The 27,621-nt window shown below is 41.6% G+C and overlaps 1 protein-coding gene across 1 annotated transcript; it reads left to right on the top strand.

The window, feature by feature from the left end:
* The first annotated feature begins 1,143 nt into the window (after positions 1–1,143).
* On the top strand, positions 1,144–25,622 carry mmp11a (matrix metallopeptidase 11a). Its single transcript, XM_041937800.1, has 8 exons — positions 1,144–1,414; positions 12,570–12,796; positions 16,474–16,617; positions 18,377–18,510; positions 19,078–19,316; positions 20,965–21,169; positions 22,198–22,458; positions 22,981–25,622. The coding sequence occupies exons 1-8, from the start codon at positions 1,310–1,312 to the stop codon at positions 23,097–23,099; spliced, it is 1,434 nt and encodes a 477-aa protein (XP_041793734.1). The 5' UTR covers positions 1,144–1,309; the 3' UTR covers positions 23,100–25,622.
* Positions 25,623–27,621: the final 1,999 nt, after the last annotated feature.

Genomic DNA, 27,621 nt, shown 5'->3' with positions numbered 1-27,621 from the left:
TGATAAATGTCCTCAAGTGATGTCACTTGAGTCAGCGTCGCTGGTGCTGAAAATTTGCTTGAAATGAAAAAAATCTGGGAGTGTGGAATTAGAAAGAAGTTAACTTATCTGAGCTCTGGAGCCCGCTCCTCATCTCTGCTGCAGGCTAGAGGCTCTAGGCTACATTAGCCACTACTAGCATAACATAACGGAATGAGCTGAGTGGTGGAGTTGCATTGTGGGTAATGCAACCACAAGGTTTTGACAAGAAAGAAAAATGTGAGGAATAACGCAGATATGAAATTGATACAACAGTTAGCACTGATCTTATATCTCCAAATATGAAACATGGAGATTATGTCTTCTTAATTTTTCTGGGAATATGGCATCTTTAGGTGTCCAGGGGGTTTACACTCTACCCGTTCTCATTCCCAGAGCATAAAATACAGACCTCTGTTACGTCTCTCAGTGACCAGGCTTGGATAATCTGTAGGGTCATTTCAGTATTTCTTATTTCACTCACTATCCAAAAATTCTACTTCTTTTGCATATTAGACTATTTAAAAACCCTGAAAATTTAAAAGTTCAAACTCATTACTTAAGAGAATATTGAAATTATTGGTGTGTGGGTGTATTTTTCTGAGGGAGGTGGGGACGTGGATTCATGACCTTAGTTTTGCAAAGTCATGGCATAGATCTATATCACAGCTATGAATCTGCATGGAAAACAAAACTAATGTTCCTTTGGTTCACAGGTGTGCACTGGACCTGTTGCTCAGCATTGACTAAAAGTGTTCCTCCTCATGAAAAGGATTTAAATAGAGTTGTAGTGTTTTGTGGTAGGTTGGTCAGGACTTTTGTATCCTTGTAATACTCTTACAATAATCCTATAAAATTCCCATAGGCACTGGAGTGTGCCTGCCCCTGCGTGCTGTGTCGTGGTGTCTGTGGTGTTAAATATGGGATATTGTGTGGAATTCAGCTAATACTGGCTTTTTGGTCTTTATAAAATCAGAGGTGAGAGGAAAGCTCAAAGCTATCATCATGTGTTTTGAGTTGATGGGCACACGGCAGGGAAAGGGTTAAGAGTCACATGGTAGCGGGTGGTATTATCAGCCTTGGGCTGTAAAAAAAAAAAAAAAGTAGTGTAGAGCAAAAAAAAAAGAAAGAAAGAAGAAAAAACCCAAAGGAGAACAAAGAAATCAGAGTCTATTTAAAGAGAAGTCGCCCCGGACCCTGCAGCCGTGTGACTCCCGGCTTTGCGCACCGCACACAGCTGCGCCAAAACCAGCCTGCCAGTGCACCACCGCGGCTCCCGACGCCAGTGAGGATGTGGACTTCTCTAATCGTGTGCTGCTGCGTCTTTGCGCTGCAATGCCTCCCGAGCACGCTTTGTCTTCCAGTGCGGGGATCCAGCAGGTACAAAGTGGCACCGGTGAGTGAGAGGAGACTTGTTTTCCCCCCTTTCTGGCTACTTGTTGCAAAGTCGAAGCAGAAAAGCAGAGAGAGGAAATTTTCCCTGCAGGCGCTCGGAAAGAGTTTTGGTGCTGAATGAGTGGTTTTTCGTTCTCTTGTCGCACGCAGGGGAGAAGATGTATTCTTTTTGCATTTTAAAGGAATCTGCAATGTTGATTTTCTTCATTCCTTCTCCTCCTGCAAGTGACTCCCCCGCGCCTTTAACACACACATGCACACACACACTTGTGCACAGGAGATTGCAGTTGTCTTGTGCAGACTTTCGAGCGAAACGAGTCGCTTTGCTCCAAAATAAACAATATCTACCTTATTGTACAAAGAGCTACGTAAAGGTTTAAGTAAATTTAGACTTTTCTGCATCTACAAGTGCAGCCTAACACCTCCACGCGCGCGCGCACACGCACGCCGTTTCCTCGGACTCATCAGAACCAATGACACTTATGTTGTAATTAAGAAACTGGCTATTTTACGCGCGCACAGGAGCTGACCTGTCACTGTAATTTGCTCGTACTTTGAAGAAATGACTGTCATCACTATTTATTTTTTGTCTGCTCAGCAGCTCTGGAAGCAGTCATGACTTTGCAGCCAGAACCTGACGTCTTCTCCTCTCCGTGCGTGCAGGATGACAGCAGCGTGTTTTGGTTTTGCCTCAGTGCAGCCAGGGCTGATCTTTGACAAAGAGAGGGAGAGAAAAAAATAAGGTTGCCGAGTTCCTCAGTCTGCAGGGCAGGAAGCAGTAATAACAGGTCTTAAAGGCATTTAGTCAACAACACCATAAAAGAGAGGGGTCTTCCATATGGACCCGTCCTGACGGCGTCAGTAGCAGGCGTTACACTTGTACAAATACTGTCACAGTCATGAGTTATGGTGGCTTTTCTACCTTATTTTCATTCGTTTGTTAGCCTGACTTTGACCACATGCTGCAACTCATTATTATTAAGTATTTAATTGAATATTTTCTTCTTAACTTCTTTATGTGATCCAGTGTTGTAGTTTGGGATTCCATCATATTGACTGCAGCCTTAAGTGCTTTCCTCGTTTAGATCCTCTCTTCTTCTTTATCATATTATTATGTCCTGGAGGTTGTTTTTTTTTTTCAACTTTTATTTACACAGAGCTGGCTGGTTTAGCATGCATGCTTTTTTCACAGGAATGTCCTGTTTATAGGTACACAGAAAAATAGGGAATTTATCAAAACAAACGGCTCAGATAAGCAATTACAGGGAAGAATGTAGTAAATACAGAGAATAGTCTTGGATTTCTAGAGAAGGGCTCAAGTTTACTTTAAGGTAGACTGATGTGTACAGTAAATATTGTTTGGTATGTTCCTAAAGCATCAGCCAATCACAGCAAGTGCAGTTCACAGCAAAGCTGATAGATAGAAGATGGCAATGTTCTAGCAAGGTTTACAGAGAAAGAAATGGCACAATGTTGGTACATCTGTCAGTCCAGGAAGAATCCCAAGTCTTATGAGAAATGCAGTGGTGACTGTTGTTCTTACCCCCAGTAAAGAACTTTAAAGTTGATCAAACAGCATGAAAAAACGGTGCAGCGCAACATCGCAACAAAAAGTCGATTGTGTCTGATTTTTTTGGCTTCTCTTGCAGAATTTAATAACTGATGTGTTCCATGACATAGTTTAATTTATTCAAATAATAGATTCAATGGAGGAAAAAGCAGGGAGAAATACATTGCTATTATATCACATGAAAATGCAATAAATGGAAAAAACACTAATCTTGCCACAGTGGTGGCTGCTTCCTGTTGAGCACGTGAAAACGTTCAAAATTAATGCAGCCAAGGCAAGAATTTATGAGTGTGTAGGTACAATCAACAGGGCCCCGACCTGTGAGTCGCAAGATAAATCTGAGGGGTCGTGAGATGATTAACAGAAGAGAAGAGGAGATTAAAAAAAAACATGCCTACTGCACACAGTTTTGCTCTAATCCTGTCTTGTAAATTACTGGATGGCTTGACTTCTTCAGGACTGAAAATTGCTCAGATAAAACAAGCTCAATGGTCAAAAACGTCAAGGCAGATCTTGGCATGAACATCAGTTAACGTGCTTTGAAATTTTGTGCTCCCTTTGTGTTGATTCATTAATATCCTCACTGTGTTTTTGCATACTTGCAATATTTTTCCAGTTTAATTCACAGTCATCTGAGGTCAGCCCATTGTGGTGTTAAGACATGTCTTTGTCAAGTGTGAGTTTCTGTTGAGTTGAAAGCAAGGTTTCTCCACATAAAACATGACTTTCCTAGCGACACATTATCAGAACTATGTTGCACCTGTGGTGACAGCTTTGTTATGTCTGCTGGTCATTTTTACTGAAAAGTCTAATCTGTAGTCTTGTCAATTTGTTACCCCATTGTTGACAAAAGAGTGAGTGATTACACAGGCCTGGACAGGCCTCAGTGTCTGCGGCATTCAGGGCAGCAGGATTCACAAAGTGCCTGTTTTCTCTCTGGAGTGACGAGGAGGGGCTAACAGCTAACTGTTTTGATAAAACCTGAGTTCTAGGGTTTTCCTCTCTGTTATGCACCATCATGTAGATGTCTTCGGGCACAATGATTGGTCGGGAAACCGTGAGAGCCAAGGTGACATCAGAGCCGTCCTCGGTTCCCATCGAATAGATCTAGGTCACAGCTGCGCCGGGCTGTGAGTGGCCAATGAGACACAAGGGGGGGGGCAGTTAAAAAGCACATGCACCCCTCCTTCATAAAGTTAATCAGATGCTTTTGTTCGTTAGGGAGCAGAGCACTCAGCCTCAATCTGAATCCTTCACTAACAAGATGAAAGGAAGGGGGGAGGGGCGGCAGCTCAGGTGATTCTGCTGGCTGAATGATGCCTGTCAGGACTGGGTTGGTTTGGCAGGATGGTGTTGGTACTTGAATTTATTAAAGTTCACATCACTGAGCTGCTGGATGGCATAGAGCTGGAGATTGCTGATTAATTTCACACACATCTCCATCTCGTGATCCTAACAAAGATGGAAACTGGAGAAATTAGCAGCTACAATATGCAGTTTTCATAATTGTCCGTGGCAATGAATGGAGAGATGCCCAGAGAGTCAAAATCCACCTTCACAATTTGCTAATTAACGCTAAACACAAAGTACAGCTGAGGCTGATGGGAATGTCCTTAGATTTGCAGGAATATGGTCGTGAACTAAAGTGCTGCACAAATGAAAAGTTTGACCTGATGATGGCGCTAAATTAAAAGTCAGACATCATCAAAAAACAAATGTCAGGCCGCTGATGGCATGAGAGGAAAATTCCGTCGTCACCAAAGTCAATACGAGTCATCCTCTGGGACCATGAATGTCTATAGTATTTGTGATGTTTCAGCTTGCATCAAAGCGGTGCCCACAGACCAGCAGAGCCGTCCCTCGGGCTGCGCCGCCAGCACGGCTAAGTAGTGTTGTTTATGTATCAGCGATAGACTTTTAAACACCAGGTGTTGCTCCAGATGGGACTTAAATGTGGTGGTGCAGTTAGTACTGTGGTTTTAAAGTCACCCCTACTTTCCCTAGAAAAAGAAATCTTGTTAACTGGACTGAATGTGCAGCTTAGCAACTGTGATGTCCTGACTTCAAATCTGAGATGGGACTTTTCAGTTCATATCAATCTCCTCATCTCTGCCTATCTCCACCAAATAGAGACCTAATAACAAAGAAAAAGCAAGCAAAAAAGCAAAGATGGCAAAAAAAAGGATAGGGATAAGAAACTTAAGCAGATGCCAGACGGTTCATATCACCCTCCGATGCCTGGTGTTTCTGATCTACACATGATATATAGGATTAGGAGAGTAAGAGGGATGATAACGAGGTATTTGTTGATGAACCCCCCCTTATCTGGCATTATAAATCCTCTCTCGCTGTAAGCAATCCTTTGTCCCTGTTTTTTCAATGAGAGCACACCCTTCAAATTGAAACCTTATCTGTCTCCTCATGTAAACACTCACTTATGACTTACTTCCTATCATCTGGATTCACTGTTACTAGGCTTGGACAGTTTCTTTTGGACAGTTAGATAACATGTTGATGAAAGACCGTCTGACTTTACCCGGCGCTTCTTGTTTTCCTGCCTCAGGACAGATTCTTGTTAGAAGCACTGGCAGCATCACCTTTGGCTCCCTTAAATCAATCAATAAACCAGTATGAATTTTGCTTTGGATGTAAATGCGTCCTTAGATCTTCTTTTACATCATCAGTCTGTGATGATCAGTGAATTTCAGATGATCAGGAATTTTTTGATCCACGTTTGCCATTTCCTTTTTCAACAGCCCACTTTCTCTCAGCCTTTCTTTTCCACTTCTGCTGCAGTTGTAGATTTCCGGCCCTTATTCAAAACACATGTGTGGATTCGATGCATTGTGGTCCGTCGATGCTAATTCTAGTCCGCAAAATTGTGATGGTTTTTCTGCTGAAATGTTAAATCGACTTTTTTTATGAACTGATAACGTTGAAACATTTGCTGAATGAATAATACTTTTTTAAATCAAAGTTTCAGTAATCTCTAAAATTTGTTACAGCACCAAATTTCAAATGTTCTTTTAAAATATATATTTATAGAACTTGATCTAAAACTTGACACAATATGTATCCCTAATAAACATATCAACATAATGCTTTCAGGCTTTTAAAGGATAAAAGTTATTGTTGACAAATCCAATGAAAAGGACCAAAAACCAAGACTTTCTAATTCTTGTGCCCTATCTGTGGCTCTCAGCTCCAAGTCCATTTGTTCCTACTGAAGAAACAGTTAAATATATTGCTTAATTTTTTAAAACGGCTCAGTAATTTCCCAAAACAGCTAGAAACAGCAGGTTTAAGCAAACAAACAGGAGGAAATGCATTGTTAGGGACTATTTTCAGCAGTGGATTAATCCACATTTGATGCTCTAGTGAGTATTTGGTGCAGCAGGACAGTGTATGTGGGATTCAGCCCAAATGAACTACATTGTTTGTGTTCATGGTAATGAAGGAACGTGTCAGCCAGTGCAACAGTGTAGCTCACTGATGTGTTTTTAATAGTTTCTGAACGACAATGGAGGTCTGAGGCACAGAGCGAGAAGATATATTAGGCTCTGATGTATTAGGATACATTCAATTTAGGTTTAGGTGGTTTAACTGCAGTTAAAACAATTTTCCCATCACAAGTCCTGCTTTCAGTTTTTTACTGAAGTTAACAAATTGGCCTGTTAGCAGTAACATGTTGGTTTTACGGTTGAAGGAAAGAATGTAAAAAATGTAAAAAAATGAAATATATCCTCTAAATGTAATGAAGGGAATGTAGAAAGTGAAGCAGACAAGTGAAGTACCAGAAATACTTTTCTTTAATTACTACATTTTTTGAGTACAATACTTGAGTTGATGCACCTAATTGCTTTCCACCTTTGCTTTTAAGGTATTAAATCAGAGGTCTCTCTCCCGAAGTCATGTGGTTGAAAGAGGACTTGCAGGTGGACTCGGTCAAAGGGTTCTCAGTTAAACGCAGCAGTGAAAATGTCCTGACTGCTGTCTGGCTCCCTGCAGCTTCTTGGTCATGTCAAACTAAAGCACGGCGTGACCTGTTGGGGGTGATGGTGGTGGGTTTGTTGTTAAGACTCTTCAGATGCACCGTGCACAGACATGTTTCTCTGTGTTCTCTGAATTCCACTGTCAGCTCCCCTGCACCGCAGATTTTGTCATCACTGTAACCAGAAGATAGATATGTCCATACTTGTAATGGATGGACCGCTCCGCCTCCACCACCACCACCACCGCCACCACAAACTGCTTCACATGTTCACAGCATGAAGAAGCATCCCTGTCGCCTTCGGGCTCTCTGGGAGTTTTGTGTCTCATCATCAGCTTCTTGCACAATCAGCAGAAAGTGACAGACTAATTGTCCCCAGGGTTTTTTTTTCTTTCTCAGACGTCGTCACAACAGGACTTCCATTGTCTGCTCTGAAATTACCACGCGAGCACGGCCACAACACTTCTGTCTCAGTTACTGAGTCACCGACAGGGGATCACCTGCAAAGCACCCAAGTAGCAAAACAAACCCTTTAGCTTTCCTGTTTAAACACCTTGAGAATAAGTTAGAAGTTGGTACAAAAACTGCACATTTTGCCTTAGACTTTACCCAAATGGACCGACGGGTTTCTGCATATTTTACTTTGAAATGAGAACATAGAAGTGAATTTGCAAGCCATGTCCAGGTTAGATTCTGGTCCTCAGTTGTTTGCTTCTTCCCCGTTGCTTCATTACCATGAACGTACACGCTAGTTTATTTTGACTCCATTGCACATACGCTGTCCGGCTACCCCAAATACTCACTAGAGCACCAAATGATTCAATCAAATCATAAGATTAAGACCTGTAGGATTTCAGAAGGTATATTCAGTAAGGTTTTAAGATTTTTTTGTTGTTTTTACTGTTTGTGTGAGCAAAAGAATTGACAAGTGAGCTTGGTGTGATCAAAAAATACAAAGAGAAGGTTGGAAACCAAAAAGGGTGTGTTTATTGATAAAAGCTGCTCAACAAGGCAAAAAAACAAAATATTCTAGATCGAGTTAATGCTCTTGTTTGGGTTTGACCTTGAACTTTGACGTGAAACCTGTTGGGAATCAGGCACATTTAGGGTTTTACTAGACTGTGGGGTCAGACAGGTCAAACAGTCCATTTGACATACAGGCAGGGGGGCGGCGGGGGGGGCTTAAGTCCTTTAACCACACGTTTCAGGGTTTTTTTTTCATCTCCCTCTTTGAAATGACAGAGGCGGCTCCCTCTGCACCCACCACTTAGAATTAGCAAAAGTTTTACAACCCTGAAAGCCGACACTCCCTTCACCTCACCTCACTGATTGGGATCAGACAGCGGGCAGCTTCAGTCTAAACTGTCTCGTTTGGGGGGACAGAGGTCAGCTTGAGACCAGGTGATTTTCAGTTCAAATCCCAGTCCTGTGGAACACAAGGCGTAGCTGTGGGCAGGACACTGTCCTTACCAGCAAAACAACACATCAGTCGTTTCTTCAAATACCTGAAATTAGCAGAGTTTGCATTGGTTGTTGGTAACTGCCCCAGAAACCGAGACCCAGAGGGGCCACAGAAGCTCCAGATCCACTGCATGCAAATTTTTGGATGATTTTCACCACTAAAATTGTGGCCATGTCGTCTGGGACCCGTGTGAAAATCTAGTTTTAAGAGGTTTATGAATTTAGTCTGTATTGTGATATGCATATTCCTAATTGAGTTGTGATTAAATTACCACATAAGAGCACTGGTTACACTGTACTTAATGGGAACTTGGAGGCAACATTGCACAGGGGGCAACAGGAGTAATTGCCTCTGGGCCACCTAGCAGGATAATCCAGCCTGGGCAAGGGCCTGTTGCTGCTGTGAGAATAATAACTTTTGTTTGTAAGGAAAAAAGGAAGAAGTAAACTGACTGTGGAGGAATGCATCAATAAAACATCGATAAAACATGTGACCTCAACTCGAGAGAGTTCACGTCATGTCTCCTACCAACAGTCGGTATTTCTTTTAACTGTGACCATAATTGTAGCCTAACCTTAAAGGTACCCTGTGGAAGTTGTATTTACATCCAGCGTTTCTCACCAAAACATGTTGTGTGTATATTTGAGTTCTAACAAACAGGCTGAATGCGTGCTTCCCTCCTCATAAATTTAGCATTTTTTAAAATCACCATTGTTTACATCCATGTTTGCTGGCTGGCAGCCTTCCTCTCTCTTGACTTGGCTGCTGCTGTGCTACATTTCTTGGCTCCACCAACTGTCAACAGTGGAAAGCATGCAACTTTCAGCAGGAATTCATATTCACTTGTGCATGCATGCACGAAATACAAATACAGCAGGGGCCCACTCATCAAAACATTGATTTGCAGCACCACCAGTGAACAAAAACACCACAGGGTACCTTTAACCAAGTAGCTTGTAAAGCTAAACTTGCCCAAAACTTAACTACACAGAGGGCAGATGACAAAAAACTGCTTTGGTAGGCACTGACAGCCTGTTCTATTGTTAAGGTTAGAGGTTGGATGTCAAAGGCTCTAAGAATATCAAAATAAGCCTTCAAGCCCCACTGTGTGTATTTAATCTGTAACTGTATGATGTAAACACAAACATGGACACACAGACGTGAACTGGTTGTCATCAGTGGTGGCTACAGGCTGACTCAGCATTCGACCAGAGTAAATAAATGTAAAAAACATATGGCGACTGAATTCCATGCTAGTTTTGTTTTCCAGCAGTTTCAGGCAGCCTTTACATTGATATGTTTCAGAGCTGCGTTACACGTTGATAAGGCTTTTGTTGTTTATCTAAGGTTTTTGTTGTCAGTCTGTACTGTAGGAGGACAGATAAGAGAGTGCAGAGACAAACCTCAGATCAGACTCGTCTAACGAAAACCTCCTTCACATCGGTAGCTACATCTGTTTTAGCTTATTTATAACAACACTAACAAGCCTATAGGACGTGAACGAAAACCCCCTCTACCAGGACACTTTGTGCGACAAAATACGCATCTAAAATCTCCTTTAAACAAAGTGGAACACAGGAGGTGGAGGGGTGGGGGGCTCAGGGAGGTGTGTACTGTTTGTTCTGTGATCCAGACCCATCAGTCACTGTGTTTCTGCAGTCTGGAGCACATTCCACGAATCCTGCTGGGTTTTGTTCCCCTTAACTTACAACGACATGGTTTAAGTCCTGCAGAGCTGAGTGAGGCAGGCTCCTTTTAACACAACAAAAACATGATTGGGACTTCACTCAGACAAACTTTCTGCATTCAATTATTTTACTTGCAGTATTTAATATATGAAGCGTCTTGTGTGAATTAGGCTTTTGATGTCGGATTTGAAGGTTGATGTAAAAAACTGCTTCCAGTTGATATTTAGTACTGATATACAATGCATTGTTTCCCCCTGGGCAGTCTTCTTGTCAGTGCAGACAGCCTCTGACATCAAATCCATCATGGATTGGACTGAAGATTCATTTTTGCCTCATAATTCTAATTCGAGTGTGTTTTTTATGTTATGCAGGCTTATTATAAAGGGGTTGTCAACATGCAGTTACATGATTGAGTGTTCCTGCATCTTAAGGATGACAGGAAGCCAGACAATTATCATATTCACACAATAATTTAGCCCTTTGTATCTATGATGAAACTGAATCTATGATCAATAATTCTGAAAATCCCTAAACACCATCAGTTTTAGCAATTTGAATTTACAGTAGTCTGGCCTGAAATGCTATAATGCTGGACTCTTTGCACAGTTACTTGGTGTGAGGCACCTGGAAACACTGTAGGTAGCAAAATACAGGAAGCATAATTGGAAAAAATTGGATGAAGTTTATTCTAGTGACGACATTGCACTTTACTGCACCTTTATATTTGACATTTTCAGACAGTCTTCAGAAGTGAGAGAAATGAAACTGAACAAAGAGCTCAGAGACTATACAAAATAGCATTGCAGGTTAAAGGTCAGCAGTGTGGCCAGCAGATACAGCAGAGATTACATGTAAAAAGTTTAGACATCAGAAGGGGGTTTAGGTCCTGCCTCACACTGACATGCAGTCATTGAAATGACGGTAAAGCGACAGTTATACAACTTTCACTTTTCACCAAAATGAAGTGTGCTTTCAACGTGGACGTTCAGAGGCCTTTGTACCTGCATGTCACTGAATGAATGATTATGTAAGAGAGAAGATCAGGATCTGATGATAGAGTTAATTAGTTTAATTTCAACACAATATATTGATAGCGTCTTTTCCCACAGGTTTTTCTGAGCAGCAGCGGAAAAGGAAATGCGCATAATTTTGTTGATAGGAGGAGAACACCCAAGCTCCCAGTAAGTGTGGCACGACAGATGTGGTTCGGTTTAGAGGCGGAGGACTGAGTCAGATGAGGAGGTGCGGACGGGATGGCTCTCCTCTGTAATTTGCTCTGTGGAAATGAGCAGAGCCATTTCCTCTGGATCTGGCGGGGGGGTATTAAGGATAATGGAACACCCTGGGACCGACTGTCTCTTAAACTGGGGCAAACTACGTGGCTCAGTGACCTGATTACGAGTGTGTGCTGTCATTAACCTCAGAGTTCAGAATGAATTCAAAGTTATGCTGATTCATGTCCAAGCAGCCCTCAGAGACACAAATGCTTTTTTCTTCTCGTTTCCTTCTTACTCATTCACTTCTTTTTCTTTTTCTCCCTTCTCCTTTTGTAATTTTTCTCTCTGCTGCAGCACGCCTTTCTTCTGACTCACATTTGTCGTTTCGTTTTTGTGCTTTTCCCTCTTTTCATTCCTGATCATTCATCATCTCTTTCTTCTGTACATCCCTAACATCTTGGCCACAGCACAATTTTATGTGAATTTGTGAAATCAATTTATTTCAATGGCAGTGCCGCTGGATTTGCTCACAGACAAAATGTTTGCACTGAGTTCAACTTTGGTAAATTTGCATGCACGCACCATTCACCTGTAAGAAACAGGTTTGCCGATCTTTGGGGGAAGGAAGAGCCAGGCAGTCCAAAACGGAGAAGGCTGTTGCAGCTTTGCTCTGGCTCACAGACAGTTATGAGACAGCACTGAATGGTACATATACCTCTGTTGATTAAACTGTGTGAGTTTATTGTCCTTTTATTGACCGAGTTATTCTGAGCTTCCCTTCCTCAGCAGCTCTTTAGTACTAAAAATGAGGTCCACTCCTGAGAGCAGAATGTCAGGGGGGAGTAAACGCTCCAGTTCAGAGAAAATACAAAGAGAGGAGCTATTGTGACTGACTAGCGCTAGCATGTTCCTGGCTGACTGGCAGCAAACCATGCGAGTAAACCTACATCTTCAAGTCTGGCAAGTGTGACCAGGCTTTAAGTCCTGTGTCCTCTACTTGTTGCCCTTTTTTTCTCCTCCATCCTCTTCTCTGTCTCTTTACGTTCATGTTCTTCTTCATTTTCATCCTCTCCTGAAACACAAATGATTTTCTTATTTTATTCCATACACTGTAAGACCGTACCAAAGACGAGTAGATGACAGGGTACAACATATCCTTCACTGTTTACGCAAGTGTGAAATGAAAAGCTAAATGAAACGCCAACCAGCACTTACTCCTTTGTTCCAGGTCCCTGAAAAGTTCCCCGATCTGAAGAAGAGGGGAAAGGTCTCTCACGCTCAGGATTTAGTAAAGGAGATGAGTTTGCCAGCCAACGCCTCTAACACGTGGAACCGACCTCGCTGTGGTGTACCGGACTACCCTGCCCAGAAGGAGGTGTATTATCGGGGGCGACACCGCCAGAGACGCTTCGTCCTGTCTGGAGGACGTTTGGAGAGGACAGACCTCACCTACAGGTACAGATCTGCAGCGCTGCATACCCACATACTCAGATCATTCAGATCAGTGAACGCATGTTTACGTTTACGATGTGCCCCAATTCCTTCTGCAATTTGAAATAAAAGGTACAGACATGTTTTTATATTTTATATTTTCATAACATTCCTACCAGCTAGCTGGACATTTGTTAGGGGTAACAAACAAATGCACAGTAGCCAAACCTTCGCCAATCAACAGTGTTTCATACAGTGAGGACGCATTATACCACTGACTAGTATAGTGCGGCACTTAGCAGCTAAAGAGCCAGATATTTCCCTCAGGAGTTGGCTGAGACCAAAAACAGAGTTAAAAGACAGTGGCTATTGGACTCACATTCGTCAGGTGGACACAAACACGGCTTCACATGAATGGTAACGTTGCCCTGTAATGATATGTCCGTGATGTGTTCACGGTTTGTTGCCACCCCCCCTAGTACGGTTATTGCATGTTTGAAGAATATGTTTGTTTTTATGAGACAGCATGTCCCTAAAGTTCAGCAGACAAAATGCAGGTGGGGTCTGCTAGATTTTAGAAACACTGAACGATGAACGGAAGAAAAAAAAATGTCCAATGAGAGGGCCTATTATAGTACTTAGAAAATCAAGTCTTGAAATTATATTCTGAAAAACGGGTGCTGGTTTTCTTTCATCTAGGGCCTTGGCACCACTGAGTGTCTGGTAGTCCTTTACTGGCTGCTGCCTCTCTGTCTCTGTCTCCTGGGGTCCCTTTCATTGTAGTCATTCTTTAACGCAACACTATATTAAGAGGGGGGGCAGCACCAGCCACAGACTAATAAGATTCTGCTGGATTGGCCCAATAAAGCACTCACAGTGACACCTGAAAAAATGATGTGGTTGACCGGAGCATTGCAACAACCCGTAAAGTCAAACTATACATCTGCATGACCTAACAGGGCCACCGTCCCTCCTAAACGACTGAAATATGAGTGCTGTAACAGTGGAGCCACGTTAATGAGTCCCTGTGTTTACTCTTTATTTACAATCAGCCGGCATTTCGAGATTGGGAAGCAAGTTCTGGCATGAGATGTGAAGCCATGCCGGGTCAGCTGAGAGCAGATCTGTTTTAACAGCTTTAACGGTTGTTAACGAAACTGAAAAGAAGCTTTCAGGTGGCTGCAAAACGTTAAAGGATTGAGTTTGCTTTTGTGCAGTCGTAGGAGGGGAGGCTGACTGCAGTGTCATTCCTCACATTTTAATTTTACTACTGTAAACTTTGCACAACTTTGTTGAACTATGAATATGTAGCTGTAAAATTAAAGGATAAATCTGGTGATTATTAGATTTTTCTTGTCTATAACAACAAAACCAATAATGAATGTACCCTGACAAGTCCTGCGTGTTTATTCAAAGCGTAATATATCTTGTTCCTCTGTGCCACAGAGCTCCACTGTTGTCCAGAAACTATTAAAAACACATCAATGAGCCACACTATTGCACCACCCTGCTGCCCCAAATACTCACTAGAGCACCTAATGTGGATTAATCCACCACTGAAAATAGTCCCCTACTAATGCGCTAAAAAACTACAATGATTGGCTGTTTTAGGTAATTACTGGGAATTTTTTAGAAATGAAACTACATATTTGGGAGGTGTTTACATCCTCAGTAGGAGCCAATGGGCTTGGAGCTGACAGGGTTGGGAAGTCAGAAAGTAAGGAGTGATGAATATAGGATAATGCCTGCGTTATCCTATAATGAAACCCCGGTGTAATTATCTGTTTGAATTCCAGCTATGTGGGTCTGATGAGTCATATTGAGAAAAATATTTAATCTCTAATCTACTTTGTTCTATCTCTGCTGTTCTTCCTGAGGTCTGTTTTTGCCCAGGGGATTTTGGGGGAGTTTTTCCTTATGTGACTATTTGATATTGGGCTATATAACTAAAGTTGACTTGACTTGACTTGACTTAATCCACAGGGTATTTGTGCAAAAAGTGATAAGCTCAAGCATTTCAACCTACAGCTGGTGAACTTTGCACTGAGGAAAGTCCCTTTGTGCAAACTTAATGAAACCTGCACAAATATTTGCACCTTGTCAGTAGTCTTTTTGCACACGTACACTTCAAATTTATGATCAAATAGAAATGATTTTCTGTAATGCAGACTGTGTGGGTACTGCCTTTCTATTCAGCTGGGTTTAAATGAACATGTTTCAGAAAATGTCATGGTTTCTACCTCTCCTCACAGTGCGTACTTTATGTAAACAAAAGAGACAGTGGTCGAGATGAATGTATTTTTATTGCTCGTGTTTCTCTAAATTAAGACCACATTTCCAATAAACCCTGCAACTTCCTGTCCCTCTTGACCCTCCTTACATGAAAAAAAGACAAGCACTGATAATAAATTCTTGCAGGTAAACTAACATGCTCTAGGCTGACAGCCCTTCTTCCTGTTTCATGCCATAAAATGATGCAGCAGATTTTTCTCAAAGTCCAAACCAGTAAATCCAGAAGAGAGACCACTAGAGGCTGACAGCCGTCTCAGTGTCTACAGTAACTGTAATTATATATATGTCCAACTCTACTGTATTGATGCTGAAATTAACTACTTTGACTTTATACTTGTACACCTATAAAACCTCAGGAAGGCTAGTTGATTACTATTCAGGTCATCAGAATATTTTAAGAACCAACTCATGAAACTTCTCATGTCCAGAATTATTAGAATATAAAATTTTTGGTAAATACACATATTTTCTTTCTTTCTGAGAGTCAGAATATCAATATTAATGTCATGTCTGTGCATTACGTGCAGAGCTGAAGTCAGGTCTTGTTCAGCCTGGCTTAGCAGAGAGACTGGAAACAGGGGAAACGGTTATCCTGGTTGTGTCCAAAGTTCAAAAATCTGCCTAGCAACACCTCTTAATCTCACTGCTTAACATGTTGTATATAGTGTGTTTAATCTGTACCCAAGCAGGAATGTAAAAAGGACAGCTGGTAGTTTCAGGGGCAGTTACTTGCTGGAACTGTTTCTTTTTGAAAAGTCAGGTTTCAGGTGACAAAAAAAGACCTGTGCTGAGCAGCGGTGACCCACAGTACAGCCGGAAACAGTGAATGGAATAAACACGTCTGGACAGCTGCATTCTTAATCCACAAGAAAATGCTTTCAATCTTCTCATCTCACTCAAACAATCCAACTTATAACAAATACTCACCATAAAATCGCAATTTGTAATTTTTACAGTTCATTTTTTTGTACAGATTATTTTTTAAAAACAGTCATATAATGTTAGCGAACTTCATCTGTGCTGGTCGTCGAACTTATTATGTTGGACACTCATGTCGGTTGCTGTTTGACTACACCGAACTGATATGTAAAGATTTATTGTCATTTTACTGCAGCAGTCAGATTTACCTGATATTCAGTGACATTTTTGAGGTGTTCTGAGTCACGTTGGTAAAGTTTCTCGTCTTTTTTACGCTTACTGGGTGGTTTCATCAGGCAGGAAAGGGAGGAGACCACGTTACAGAGTTTTGTTAGCGCCCCTGAGGGCGTCAGTAACAGCACACCTCCCTGCTTATGAGATGACTGGAGATATCAGATTAGAGGGAGGCATGCAGGGCCGGTGGTCCCTCTCCGCTACTACACATCCTGTGTGTATGTATGTGTTTGACACCTGCGTTGGTCTCCCCGCAGGATCGTCCGGTTCCCCTGGCAGATGGGCGAGGAAAAGGTTCGACGTGTCTTTCGGGAAGCACTGAAAATCTGGAGTGACGTCACCCCACTCACTTTCACTGAGATCCGCAGCGGGAAGGCCGACATCCGCATCGACTTCACGAGGTGGGAGGGCAGAGACGTGGAAAAATCATGAAACATCAGCAGACATTATTAGAAAAGGAATTAATTTGTTTTGTGGGAAAAGATTAAAATGCTAATATTTTACTGTTGGATGAAGACATTCATGTTCAAAATGACTTTTTATAACCATATCAAAATAATCATCAGGTCAACATTTAAATGTGATTTTGTGATGTAATTTTTGTCCAAACAAAAGAGCTTGCCTTAGTTGATGAGCTGCACTCCGGAAAACCAGCAAATGAATCACACTTGCTCCTCAGGCCTGCTGCTTCCAGGCACGTCATTGCCATCCACAAAGCTGGGTGGCTAAAAATGATGTAGATATTGTGGCTCCTAATTTTCTAAAAGAAATCAACTCAGAAACAAGGCTGTTCATGGTCAGCTAATTTGCCAGTTGTTTCCTGGATTAATCAATTCATCAAAACATCAGAAAAGAAGTCCATGACTACGACCATCACAATATTTCAGATCCCAATGTGACATTTTCAAATTGATTTGTCTGCAAACTGTTCAAAACTTAAAGAAATTAACATCAAAGAAAGAGATGAAACGAGCAAACATTTGTCATTATTCCTTGAAAAATTGCTAAAACAATCAATTCACTATTAAAAGAGGTCCAGATCGATTTTCTTTTGATCAACTGATCGATGGATTGGCTGTTTCAGCAGCAAATAAAACATCAAATAAAAACTATGACTTTTACAGAAGTCCTAAACATATTATGTTCCGCGAATCATGAGTATAATGTTGATTTGTCACTTTTTCTTGATCCAATGTTGGATTTTCTACAGATTTTTAACTGCTGGCTCCACACTCTCTTGACCAGCAGGTATTGATCAACAGCTGCTTCAGATTCCACTGGTGACAACATCTGTGCTGGTCACATCAGTGTTGGTGGATTCTTTTGTGGCCCTTTTTTCTTTAACATTGACATGTTACATGTTGCCGTGGTTTCGGAGCCTGCATATTGTCTCCCAACCACTCTCCTGCACCCACACCAGCCTCTATCCCACGTTCACTCACATCACAATGTCCAATCAGCAGTGTGCATGCAGGACAGAATTTAGGATTTTGTACCACTTCTTCAGCCTTTTTGCTGTATCAGCTCTTCTTTGGTGTCCTGCCCGAGCAGACTGATGTGCTCTTCTGTATTCACCACAAGTCATCCTGAGCACATCAGTCAACAGAGGACCAGGGTCAAGCATTTTCAATCTATTTATGAGATTAGGCATAGACCAGTTCAAATCCAATAGTGACAAAGACTTTTCCTCAGAGAGCCACAAGACAGAAACAAGAGATAATAGAGCAAGAAAGGACAAGCAGATACAAACAAGATAAGAAAAGAGTTTTATGAGGGGAATCTGTGTCATCTTTGAAGTGACTCATTGCTCTATTTTATGTTGCTTGGTTTGTTTTTCCTGCAGCGAGTTCTTGTTTTTCCCCTTCAGCATCCTGCTTTTGACTCAAGCTTTATTGTCCGTCATGTCACATCAGTCTTTGTTTATCCTGCTGCACGAACATAGCTCGGAAAATTGTTTCATTTTCACAACAATAAGGATTTGTGCATTTCATGACTGTTGTGAACTTTTTTCAGTTGACACTGACTAACCACACACACCCCCACCCAACTTTGGTTCTTGTAAATTGTGATTGGCAGCTCTTGGTGTATAAAGTTTATCATGCTTTAAGCCCTCAGAGTGGCTTTTATGTTCATCGGGGTGTTTGATTTATGGACCTGTAGGTACTGGCATGGAGACAACCTTCCCTTCGATGGCCCAGGTGGGATTTTGGCTCACGCCTTCTTCCCCAAAACACACCGACAGGGCGACATTCACTTTGACTACGACGAGTCATGGACCCTTGGAAACCACATGGGTGAGTGTTTTTGTAGAGAAGAGACTGAAAGAACAGTTTTTAGTTAACAGGGTTTTCTTTTTAACCATTTCGTTCTTTTTGACTTTATTTTTCTCGCTTTTGGTGGAACAAAAAGGCTGCAAAATAAATAGAATAAGATAATAGACCAGACCTGGTCAGCTGGGGAAGTACATAGGTTCATATTATTTTTTAATTAGTATTATAATATGATATTATATTACTAGTACCAATCTCTAATCCCAGTATATGCTTTTATTTAGTGCTGCTCAATCTACATTTCTTGGCTACAAAAATAATCTCACCAGCTGAGTCAGCTCAGGTATGACAAGTCAAATATATCTGACACATCTGGAACATCAGGTGTTATCAGGGCACGACGGCGAGAGGAAGCAGTGAGGTACTTTTTTATGACTCTTTGTTGACACTGTATCCTCTCAGGTAGAAAAATCCCCACCATCTGTCACTGCGAGCAGGTCAAAACAAATGACTAAAGTAAAACAATTTTCAGGCAGCATTTGAAGCAGGTGTGGCTTTGCATCCTCTGAGGCTTGACTACCGCCCCTGCAGGCACAGACCTTCTCCAGGTTGCTGCCCATGAGTTTGGGCACGTCCTGGGCCTGCAGCACTCCCGCGAACCGGGAGCCATCATGTCCACATACTACTCCTTCTCCTACCCGCTGAGGCTGAGCGAGGATGACAAGCAAGGCATCCAGTACCTGTATGGAGCTCACCCACAAGTCCTGCCCTCGCCGCCACCCCCGCCTCCACCTCCATCAAACCCAGAGACCAATGAGATCGTCACTAATGTGAGTGGTGAGCTGACGCAGCATTTAAAGAACCACTCATTGGGTGACTGAATAGGATGATATGATCTTGACGGTGTGAATGAACAATGGCACATAAGCTCAAAATAACGGGTAATTTCAAGGAGGATAAAGGGCTGTGGTATAAAAATTCCAATGCCAGGCAAGCGGATGGTTAAGAATAAAAAGCTCTTCATAAATATTGCCTTACGCGTCGTAAAAATGCATTGAAGTGTATGTGCAGGCTTGTCCTGACGCAGGTGTGCAGATACACTTTGGTCCGTTGGTCCACCACTTTGCTTCAGTCTGAAATCTCTTGACAGCTGTTAGATGGATTGTCATGAAATTTTGTAAAGACATTCAAGGTTTCCACAGGATGAAACCTACTGACTCTGATAATCCTCAAACCAGCTGTCCTTTTAGTTTGGTTGTTAAATGTGTGTTAAACGACTTTTAATAATAATAATAATAATACATTTTATTTGTTAAAAGCCCCTGTTAGGACACTCAAGGACCCTTTACAACACAAAGATTATCAAACAACTTTTGTGATTGTCTGACTCCTGTAGTGTCATCAGCTAGGCAAAATATTGACTAGCTGATTACATAGACGTATTAGGACTGTCATCAAGAGCATGTTCATGTTAGAATTTACTGTAGGTCAAAACACTGCTGTGCTTACTCACAGCAGGACTGTAGACATTTTGTCTTGTTCTTATTGTCAGCAAATCCCTCTAAAGGATCAAAACTAACAAGGTGGTAGTCCGTCTCTTGACGCTCTCAGACCTCCTGCAGGTTTAAGACTATTGGCTCCTACTGAGGATGTAAATCCTTAAAAACAACTCACAAATATTTTGGGGGTCTTTTTTATAATTTTTTTTGTAATTTCATAATACAGCTGGTCACTGTAGGTTTTTATGGAACGTTTCTCAAACAGGAGGAAATGGTGCATTTCTAGGGGACTATTTTCATTAGCGGATTGATCCACATTTGGTGTTCTAGTGAGTATTTTGTGCAACAGGATGGTGTATGTGGTACTGAGTCAAAACGACTGCAGTGTGTAATGAACAGTAATGAAGGATCATGTCAGCCAGTGCAACAGTGTGGCTCACTGCTGTGTTTTTAATATTTTCTGGACAACAATGGCGCTCTATGGCACAGAGGAAGAAGATATCCACAGGGATTACATGCTCGGAGGATCAATGCAGTTTTATGGGATTTGTTGACAAGATGAACAGTGCAGAGTACCACCAGCCTCATCCTTTACGAGGCACCGGTTTCTGTGGTTATAAAAAACTTAAAAACAGTGAATGTCTTTGAAACCACACCACATGACACAAGAGTGTATTTTTGAACCAAAGAGGATAAACGAGGGTTAGAGACAAAACTGATCTTTTAGTTCCATAAGAGTTTCTCACGTATGAGCACTGGGAAAAGGTTCCACTAAAGATTATTTTCCTTTTAAAATTTCCAAACGACATGTTTTTCACTGGACCTTGAGAAGAACAAAAGCCCTCTCTACTTTATTTTGGGATCCTTTCAGACAATAAAATGTCTACTTAACACTTCATCCTACTGCAATAAAAACGTCTCTTGTTAGGAACTGAATGTTAGCGTGTGGAAATGAACTAGTGATCTGTCTCCTTTCCAGCCCGACGCCTGCCAGACAGACTTTGATGCCGTGTCCATGATCCGAGGGGAGCTGTTCTTCTTTAAGTCGGGCTACGTTTGGCGGATCAGGGACGGGCATCTGGAGAGCGGTTACCCGGCGCTGGCGTCCCGTCACTGGCGGGGAATTCCCGACAACATCGACGCCGCCTTTGAAGACAAGTCAGGGAATATTTGGTTCTTTCAAGGTGGGCAGTGAGGTTTGAGCTGCTGTTATGTGATTTATGGTTTCTTGTGAGCACAGTATCTTGCACTTTTAGGCAAGTTTAAGGTGTAAAATGTTAATTAACACAATTAAGCCTTTCTGTCGACATTTCCATCAGATGTGGTTAAGGTAGTTTATGCAAGAGACTGTGTTTCACACAAATCTGAGTTACATATTCCTGTGGTTGCCCTTCAAATTCCACAATCCTAAAAAAAAAAAAAAAAAATGGAAGTTAGAGTGCTACCTTTTTACCTCACCAGGTACATTGTCTTGATGTTGGAAGCCCTAAGCAGAACTCTTAGCTAATGCTCTTTGAGTGCGTGATCCAACTCAGCATTCAGTCATGAAAGAAAAAGAAATGAGATAAAAGTTAAATGATAATCAAAAGGAAATTGTTCATTTGACGCCGCAGCAAAGAAGTTGTCGAGTCACTGAGCAAATTCTGGAATTAGGGTGACTACTGTTATGAACAAAATGACTTCATCTGTGAGCTAACCACTGTGTCTGGACTGCTAATGACTGCTGCCTCCTGATAACATGTGAAAAGCATGTTATTGCAAGGTGCAAATGTGTGTGAACGTGATCAGATCTGCCTGAAAACATCCGGAGGTAGTCTGGCTCGCACCGAGTTCAGATCTTAGGTAGATGTAAAGGTAATCCATAGAACGTGCTGGCACTCGTACACAACGCATCACGGACACAGATGCGTTTTTACAATGTAGGACGTTGTTCCAATTTAAAGAACAAGCAAGAGAGAAGGCTGAAAGAGACCCCTCCAGTGACTGAGAGTCTGTAACCAGGCCAGTGGCCTTGGGGGAAGCCAGGAAGTATCTGTGGAATAGACTGGAGCTAAAGACAAGCCTGTACATCCACTATTTGGAAACAAATTTCTGACTGAATGGATCTTAGTTAAAGCGAGACCACCAGCCATCTAGCTCACTTATATAATGATATATGTATCTAAGCGAGCTGGAGGTAAATGGCGTCTCTGTCCACCGTCTCTCTCGGCAGGTGAGAACTACTGGGTGTTCGATGCTGAGAGGCAGATCAGAGGGCCAGAGTCCATCAGGAGTTTGGGTCTGTCGGTGTCTGGGATCCAGGCGGCGCTGCGCTGGGGCCACGACCCCAACTACAACACCTACTTTTTCAAGTCAGGCAGCTACTGGAGGTTCAGCCCCCGCGAGAACCGAGTTGAGTCCATCTACCCGCGCAGCATGCAGGACTGGAGCGGCATCCCCAACGATGTGGATGCCACTTTCAGGGACATCTACGGTATGATCCAAAAATCTAAATTTAACAGGCGAACAAAGTTAGGAGTTCATATTTGGGGTTTAAAAAGCTAGTGTGTCGGTTACAACGGGATTTTAATAAATCATCAGGAGGACAGCAGCCCAGTTAACACCTGAAATCCTGGTGACTGCATACTTTATAACATAACTTAAAGCTATTAGGTGAAACAATGCCACATTGACTTCCTCTGCTATGAATGAACGCAGCAAAAGCTCACGCTTAGTGACATGGACTTGGGTGCATTAAAGGACCACATTACTGAAACTATGGTTCACTCAGTAGGAAGCTCAGGTCAGTGGTGAAAGAGGCATTCACAGCCTATTCTTCAGTAAAAGTACCCACACATTCGTATAAAAACACTGCATTACAAGTAAAAGTCCAGAACTCAAAATCCCAGTACTAAGTAAGGAAGCATTTTCAGCTAAATGTAGGTTATGACAAAATTGCAGATGAAGGTATCTTGGGACACCGTTAACATGAAAAACGTTGCTTCCTGTCTTTCAGGCTACGCTCACTTTATCAGAGGACGACAGTACTGGAAATTCGATCCGGTCGACATGAACTCTTTGGAGGGCTACCCTCGCTACATCGGCGTGGACTTTTTTGGCTGTAGAAACATGTGAGTCTTTATCCTAAGGAGAATCAGATTATCAGATTTTATTGACGATGAAGGGGAGTTTTTGGAGCAGAGACGTTTGTATGTTCAAGAGGATGAGACGATCTCCTTTCAGTCTGGTTATGCTTTACTCCATTTATTGATACTCAGATGAATTACACCTTCTTCTCAGGAAAACCAAGGCATGTTTCCTCAGACTTGGCACCTGCTGTGCAGCTATACTCATATTTATTTTGCACATTTGTCACCATATTGCTGAGATCTGGGCCCTGTATTCATGATGTGTGATGCCGATGTGAACTGCATCCTTCTCTCCTCCTGTCTTTGAGCCTGAAGTCGAGTACTTTGACCGATTGTGGTTCACAGACAGAACCGGCTCAGGCGGTTCCATTTTAACTGTATGTTCATCATGGATGGACTCGCTGACCCTCACGTGTTTGAAGAGTGACATCATAGCTGCAGGAGGTAGACATGTTTGTTATCTGCTGGCACCAAGTTAACTTTAGTTTTAATGCTGCAACTTTAAACCCAGAAGCCACCCAACATGATAACCAAAACTTTCAGCTGCACCTTGCAACTTTCAGGATGTGATCACACATGCTGTTGCTTTTCCTGCCAACCTGACTCCCATTGACCACGAATCAGAACAAGTCGCATTGTTTTCAGTTGCTCTATTATCATACAGTTTTGGAGACCCGTCATATTACCTGCAGGAAGACTTTGACCGAGCGTGCGGAGTGTCTCCTGCTCAGCCTTCAAAACATTTGGAGTTTCCGCCCTGAAATGAGTCTCTCAGGCAGGACTCACTCCTCCTCTAAAGCTTTGTGGTGTTACCAGTAGTCAGGTTTCCACCCAAATGTACAGCTAATTTTAAACAAATTGCCAGTCCAATAGTGCTGTGCAGATATTTTGATTTGCGTCAACAACAGTTGTACAAATTCTTCAGTCAGGTGCCATCAAACCATTACAGGAAAGAGGGGACAACAGATAACCATGCAGAAGACATGACGGAAATATTGCATTCCTGTTTATTTAATGTATTAATTTGTGCGCAGTGTTAGTCTTGTCAGCTCTCCACACAGATCTGATGTTTTCATCACTGCCAGTATATTTTTTTTTTGTCATTTTAGCTCTGACCGACTCAGTCACATATTTCACATACATCATACTTCACTAAATCTGTTCCCTGTTGGACTCTGTACTTAGTTTCATGTCGAGGTACTGAATTGAGGACACGGGAAACAGGTAATGCAGGATCTAGACAGCAGATTGTGTGCACAGAGCAGCAGTGAGTTTGGCTGGCGGAGCATCAATAAACACCCAAAAGATGCGAGAGAATCCGCAGACAAAATCTATTCCAGCAACTCAAGAATGGTAGTTAGAGAGTCAGAGCTCAGAATACTACCAGATAACTAACCTGTTTCCCTACAAGACTCAATTCAGGGCAGTGAAACCCCATATCTGCTTCCACGTAGGTGAACAGTTTCCAGTTTCTTCTACACATAAAGTCAGTTTGGATAATGTTCTCACTCTGTGTAAAGGAATTAGTGATAGGTGAGCACATCCTGTTATAATTGCTGATTTCAGTGTGCTTCAAGTGTTGGTTCGCCACTGTCTGAGGGAAAGTTTTCTATTTATATTTCATGTTTAGGCAAATTGAGCCGATATACAGGTTTTCAGCAAGAAGGGATGTGACGCTTTTCTCTGTTGTTGTGATTTAGGCAAAGCAAAAGAGTGCCTGCGTTTGAAGAAGTTAGGCATTCATATGGGAAGGAAAGGTGATAGCATCGCTCTGACGTGTTTTGATGTCACTCTTCTAACATGACGACACTTAGTTGTTGTTGATCGCTCATCTGTCTGCAGGCCTCTGTGGCAGTAAGAAGCTCCAGGGCGCCATCTGGAGTGCAGGAGAGGAGTGTTATTTCCTGTTAGAATGTCTTTTGTGAAGAAGTCATTGCTCATCTTCATCATAACTTGGTGCTCTGTTCAGGCTGGTCAGTGTGACACATTCAGGGACAGCAGCTGCTGCACGGATCAGCGGCTCTCAGCCTGCTTAGTTAGTTACATGGCTTTAACTATAGTTGCTTCTCAGGCTGAATTTATACACCACACAGTGTTTATCATACAGATTTGTTGCTGGGTAGAGGTGGTGGAAAGTACAGTTAATCGGGTACAATTTTGAGGTACTTGTACTTGAGTACTTACATTTTCTACTACTTTCTACTCCACTACATTTCAGAGACAAGTATTTTTCTTCTACTCTTTAAAACCTTTACGATTCAAATTTTACATCAAAAACATAAACTCATAAAATGCAACACATTAAGATCAAAGGTGTCCCAAACACACACTACATACTATACTACATACTAATCATCATCATCATCATCATCATCATCATCATCGTCATCATCATCATCATTTGTTATTACTGTCAGTGTACAAAAACAACATACTGTAATGGAAATTATACGATATGTATATTGTCGGACCATTTTGAAACCTAAAAATGTTTTTCCTAAGAGATTTAGTACGTTTCTTTGTTTTCTAAGATCTTTCTGGAGCTGTTTCACCACCATCCACAATTTACTGTAATGTTTTCCAGCTGTGAGCTGCTCCTCCGCTGCAGGAGAATAGTTTGCAACAACGGCTCACTTCAAGACTTGACTGTATTTAGTATTCTGTCTGGTTTGAGTAAACTTCATTTTGTCACTTTTTCAGACTCCAAACCGGTTTAGCAGTAGTAAGTAGTCTGGCTCTGGCAGACACTGTGAACCAGTGGTTTCCAACCTTTTTGCTTTGTGACTTTTTACAAAAATCAGTGTCTGTTTGGGGCCCCTGGTCATGTTTCAGATGTCTATGAGCCGTTCCACCAAAGAGACGTTTCCCCTCTAAACGCCTCACATTATTTGACTTAAACATCTGTTTGAGGCTCAAAAAGGTCAAATTATCCAGTATTTCACAATAAAACCCCATAAATGTAATAAACACTTGTGTATCAGAGCTTTGTTTTTCCTCTCCCACCAATGATCTCACGACTCCTCTGATTTCTCTTCGGACCTTTTGGAGGGGCTCGGCCCCTAAACTTCCTTACTGTGTAAAAAGTAGTTAAAGGTAGCTCCACCTGGAGCAGCTACAACAGTCAAATGCTGCTGACACATCAATGCATCAGTATTAACAATCTAATAATGTCATGTGTGATAACATGTCAGCCAAAGGGGACATTTTACTGCAGTACTTAACTTAAGCACATTTTACTGATAATTCTGTCCTTTTATTTAAGTAGGATTTTTAATTCAGACCTTTAGCTTGTAATGGAACATTTTCACACTGTACTTGTATTGATTCTTCTACTTAAGTAAAGGACCTGAACTTCTTCCACCAGTGGTGGACAGTGAAAGGATCTCATGGACTCAAAAACTCACGTTATGACCTCTTTATGGGTCAAGACACCCAGGTTGAGACCTGCCGATTCAGCTAATGTGACAGTTCCTCTGCTTTGTCCCTGGTTGCAGCACTTGAAATGTGAAGGCTCAATGCAAACTGTCGTGTTCATCAGGTTCATCATGTTTTCAGTGCAGGACACTGACGAGTCATTACAGTTTTCATCATTCACACTTTGTTGTTTCTTTACAGTCTGCTGTTGTTGTTTGAGTCATTTCTACAACTCATTTCAAGTGTTAATCAGTGAACTCTGACTGCTTTGAAAAAACTATTTATACACAACCAACTTCGCAAAAGTTTGTTGTACATACATGTCTTTATTATGTTTTTTACTCATATGTAGCTTATACCTGTACATTGAAATGTATGAACTGCGTATTGTTTACTTTCTAATAAAACCATAACCTTTTTACCAAACGCTGCTGCCTCTGGAGACATTGAAGCTAAAACACCATACAAACTGATGCCTGATGCAAGAGAAAATATCAAACGACACAAACTAAACTAAATGTGCTTTTTTTTACCAACTTAACACACTTCAATCTTGGTGCATAATATAAGAAAAATATGATTGTTAAACACAAAATATGTCATTGCAAAATGCTTTTCTGTTGAAATATCATTCATAGACTGCATCACCAATTATTTAACAAATATATAGACAGAAATACAGATGATTATATATTTATTAATTCTGAGCTTTGATTTATGAGTAATTTCTCAGTCAAGTCATTTTGTAAACAATTCCTCAATCACACTATTAGTTTCATTAGTGGCTTATTTTTCCATTTACATTATTCTGTTCATCTATTTTCTGTTCAGTCTGATCATGTAAAAAATGCAAAATAAAAAAAACATAACAGTGGGATTAATTGTGGGGATGTCCAAAAAAAAAAGAAAGTAACCTATAATTTCCATTTCCTCATCTGCATTCTCATTTGTTGCTATAACGTGTTAAAATTGTGTGTGGGGTGGATGGTGTTAATTGACGAGTGAATGTGATTGGCTACTGAAGTGAGAGGGGGCGGGTCCTGTGCTGTTCACTCTGTGAGTAAATCATGGTTGACAGTGAGGCAGCAGCAGCA

Source organism: Chelmon rostratus, chromosome 5 (assembly GCF_017976325.1).
Source record: "Chelmon rostratus isolate fCheRos1 chromosome 5, fCheRos1.pri, whole genome shotgun sequence".
NCBI classification, from domain to species: Eukaryota; Metazoa; Chordata; class Actinopteri; order Chaetodontiformes; family Chaetodontidae; genus Chelmon; species Chelmon rostratus.
This window is presented reverse-complemented; position numbering and strand designations above follow the sequence as displayed.

Excerpts from the sequence above, each read along its gene's own strand:
- mmp11a (XM_041937800.1), top strand. The coding sequence starts at position 1,310 with ATGTGGACTTCTCTAATCGTGTGCTGCTGCGTCTTTGCGCTGCAATGC. Across the intron at positions 16,618-18,376 it reads ATCCGCATCGACTTCACGAG|GTACTGGCATGGAGACAACC; the intron begins GTGGGAGGGCAG and ends ATGGACCTGTAG. Across the intron at positions 18,511-19,077 it reads GACCCTTGGAAACCACATGG|GCACAGACCTTCTCCAGGTT; the intron begins GTGAGTGTTTTT and ends CCGCCCCTGCAG.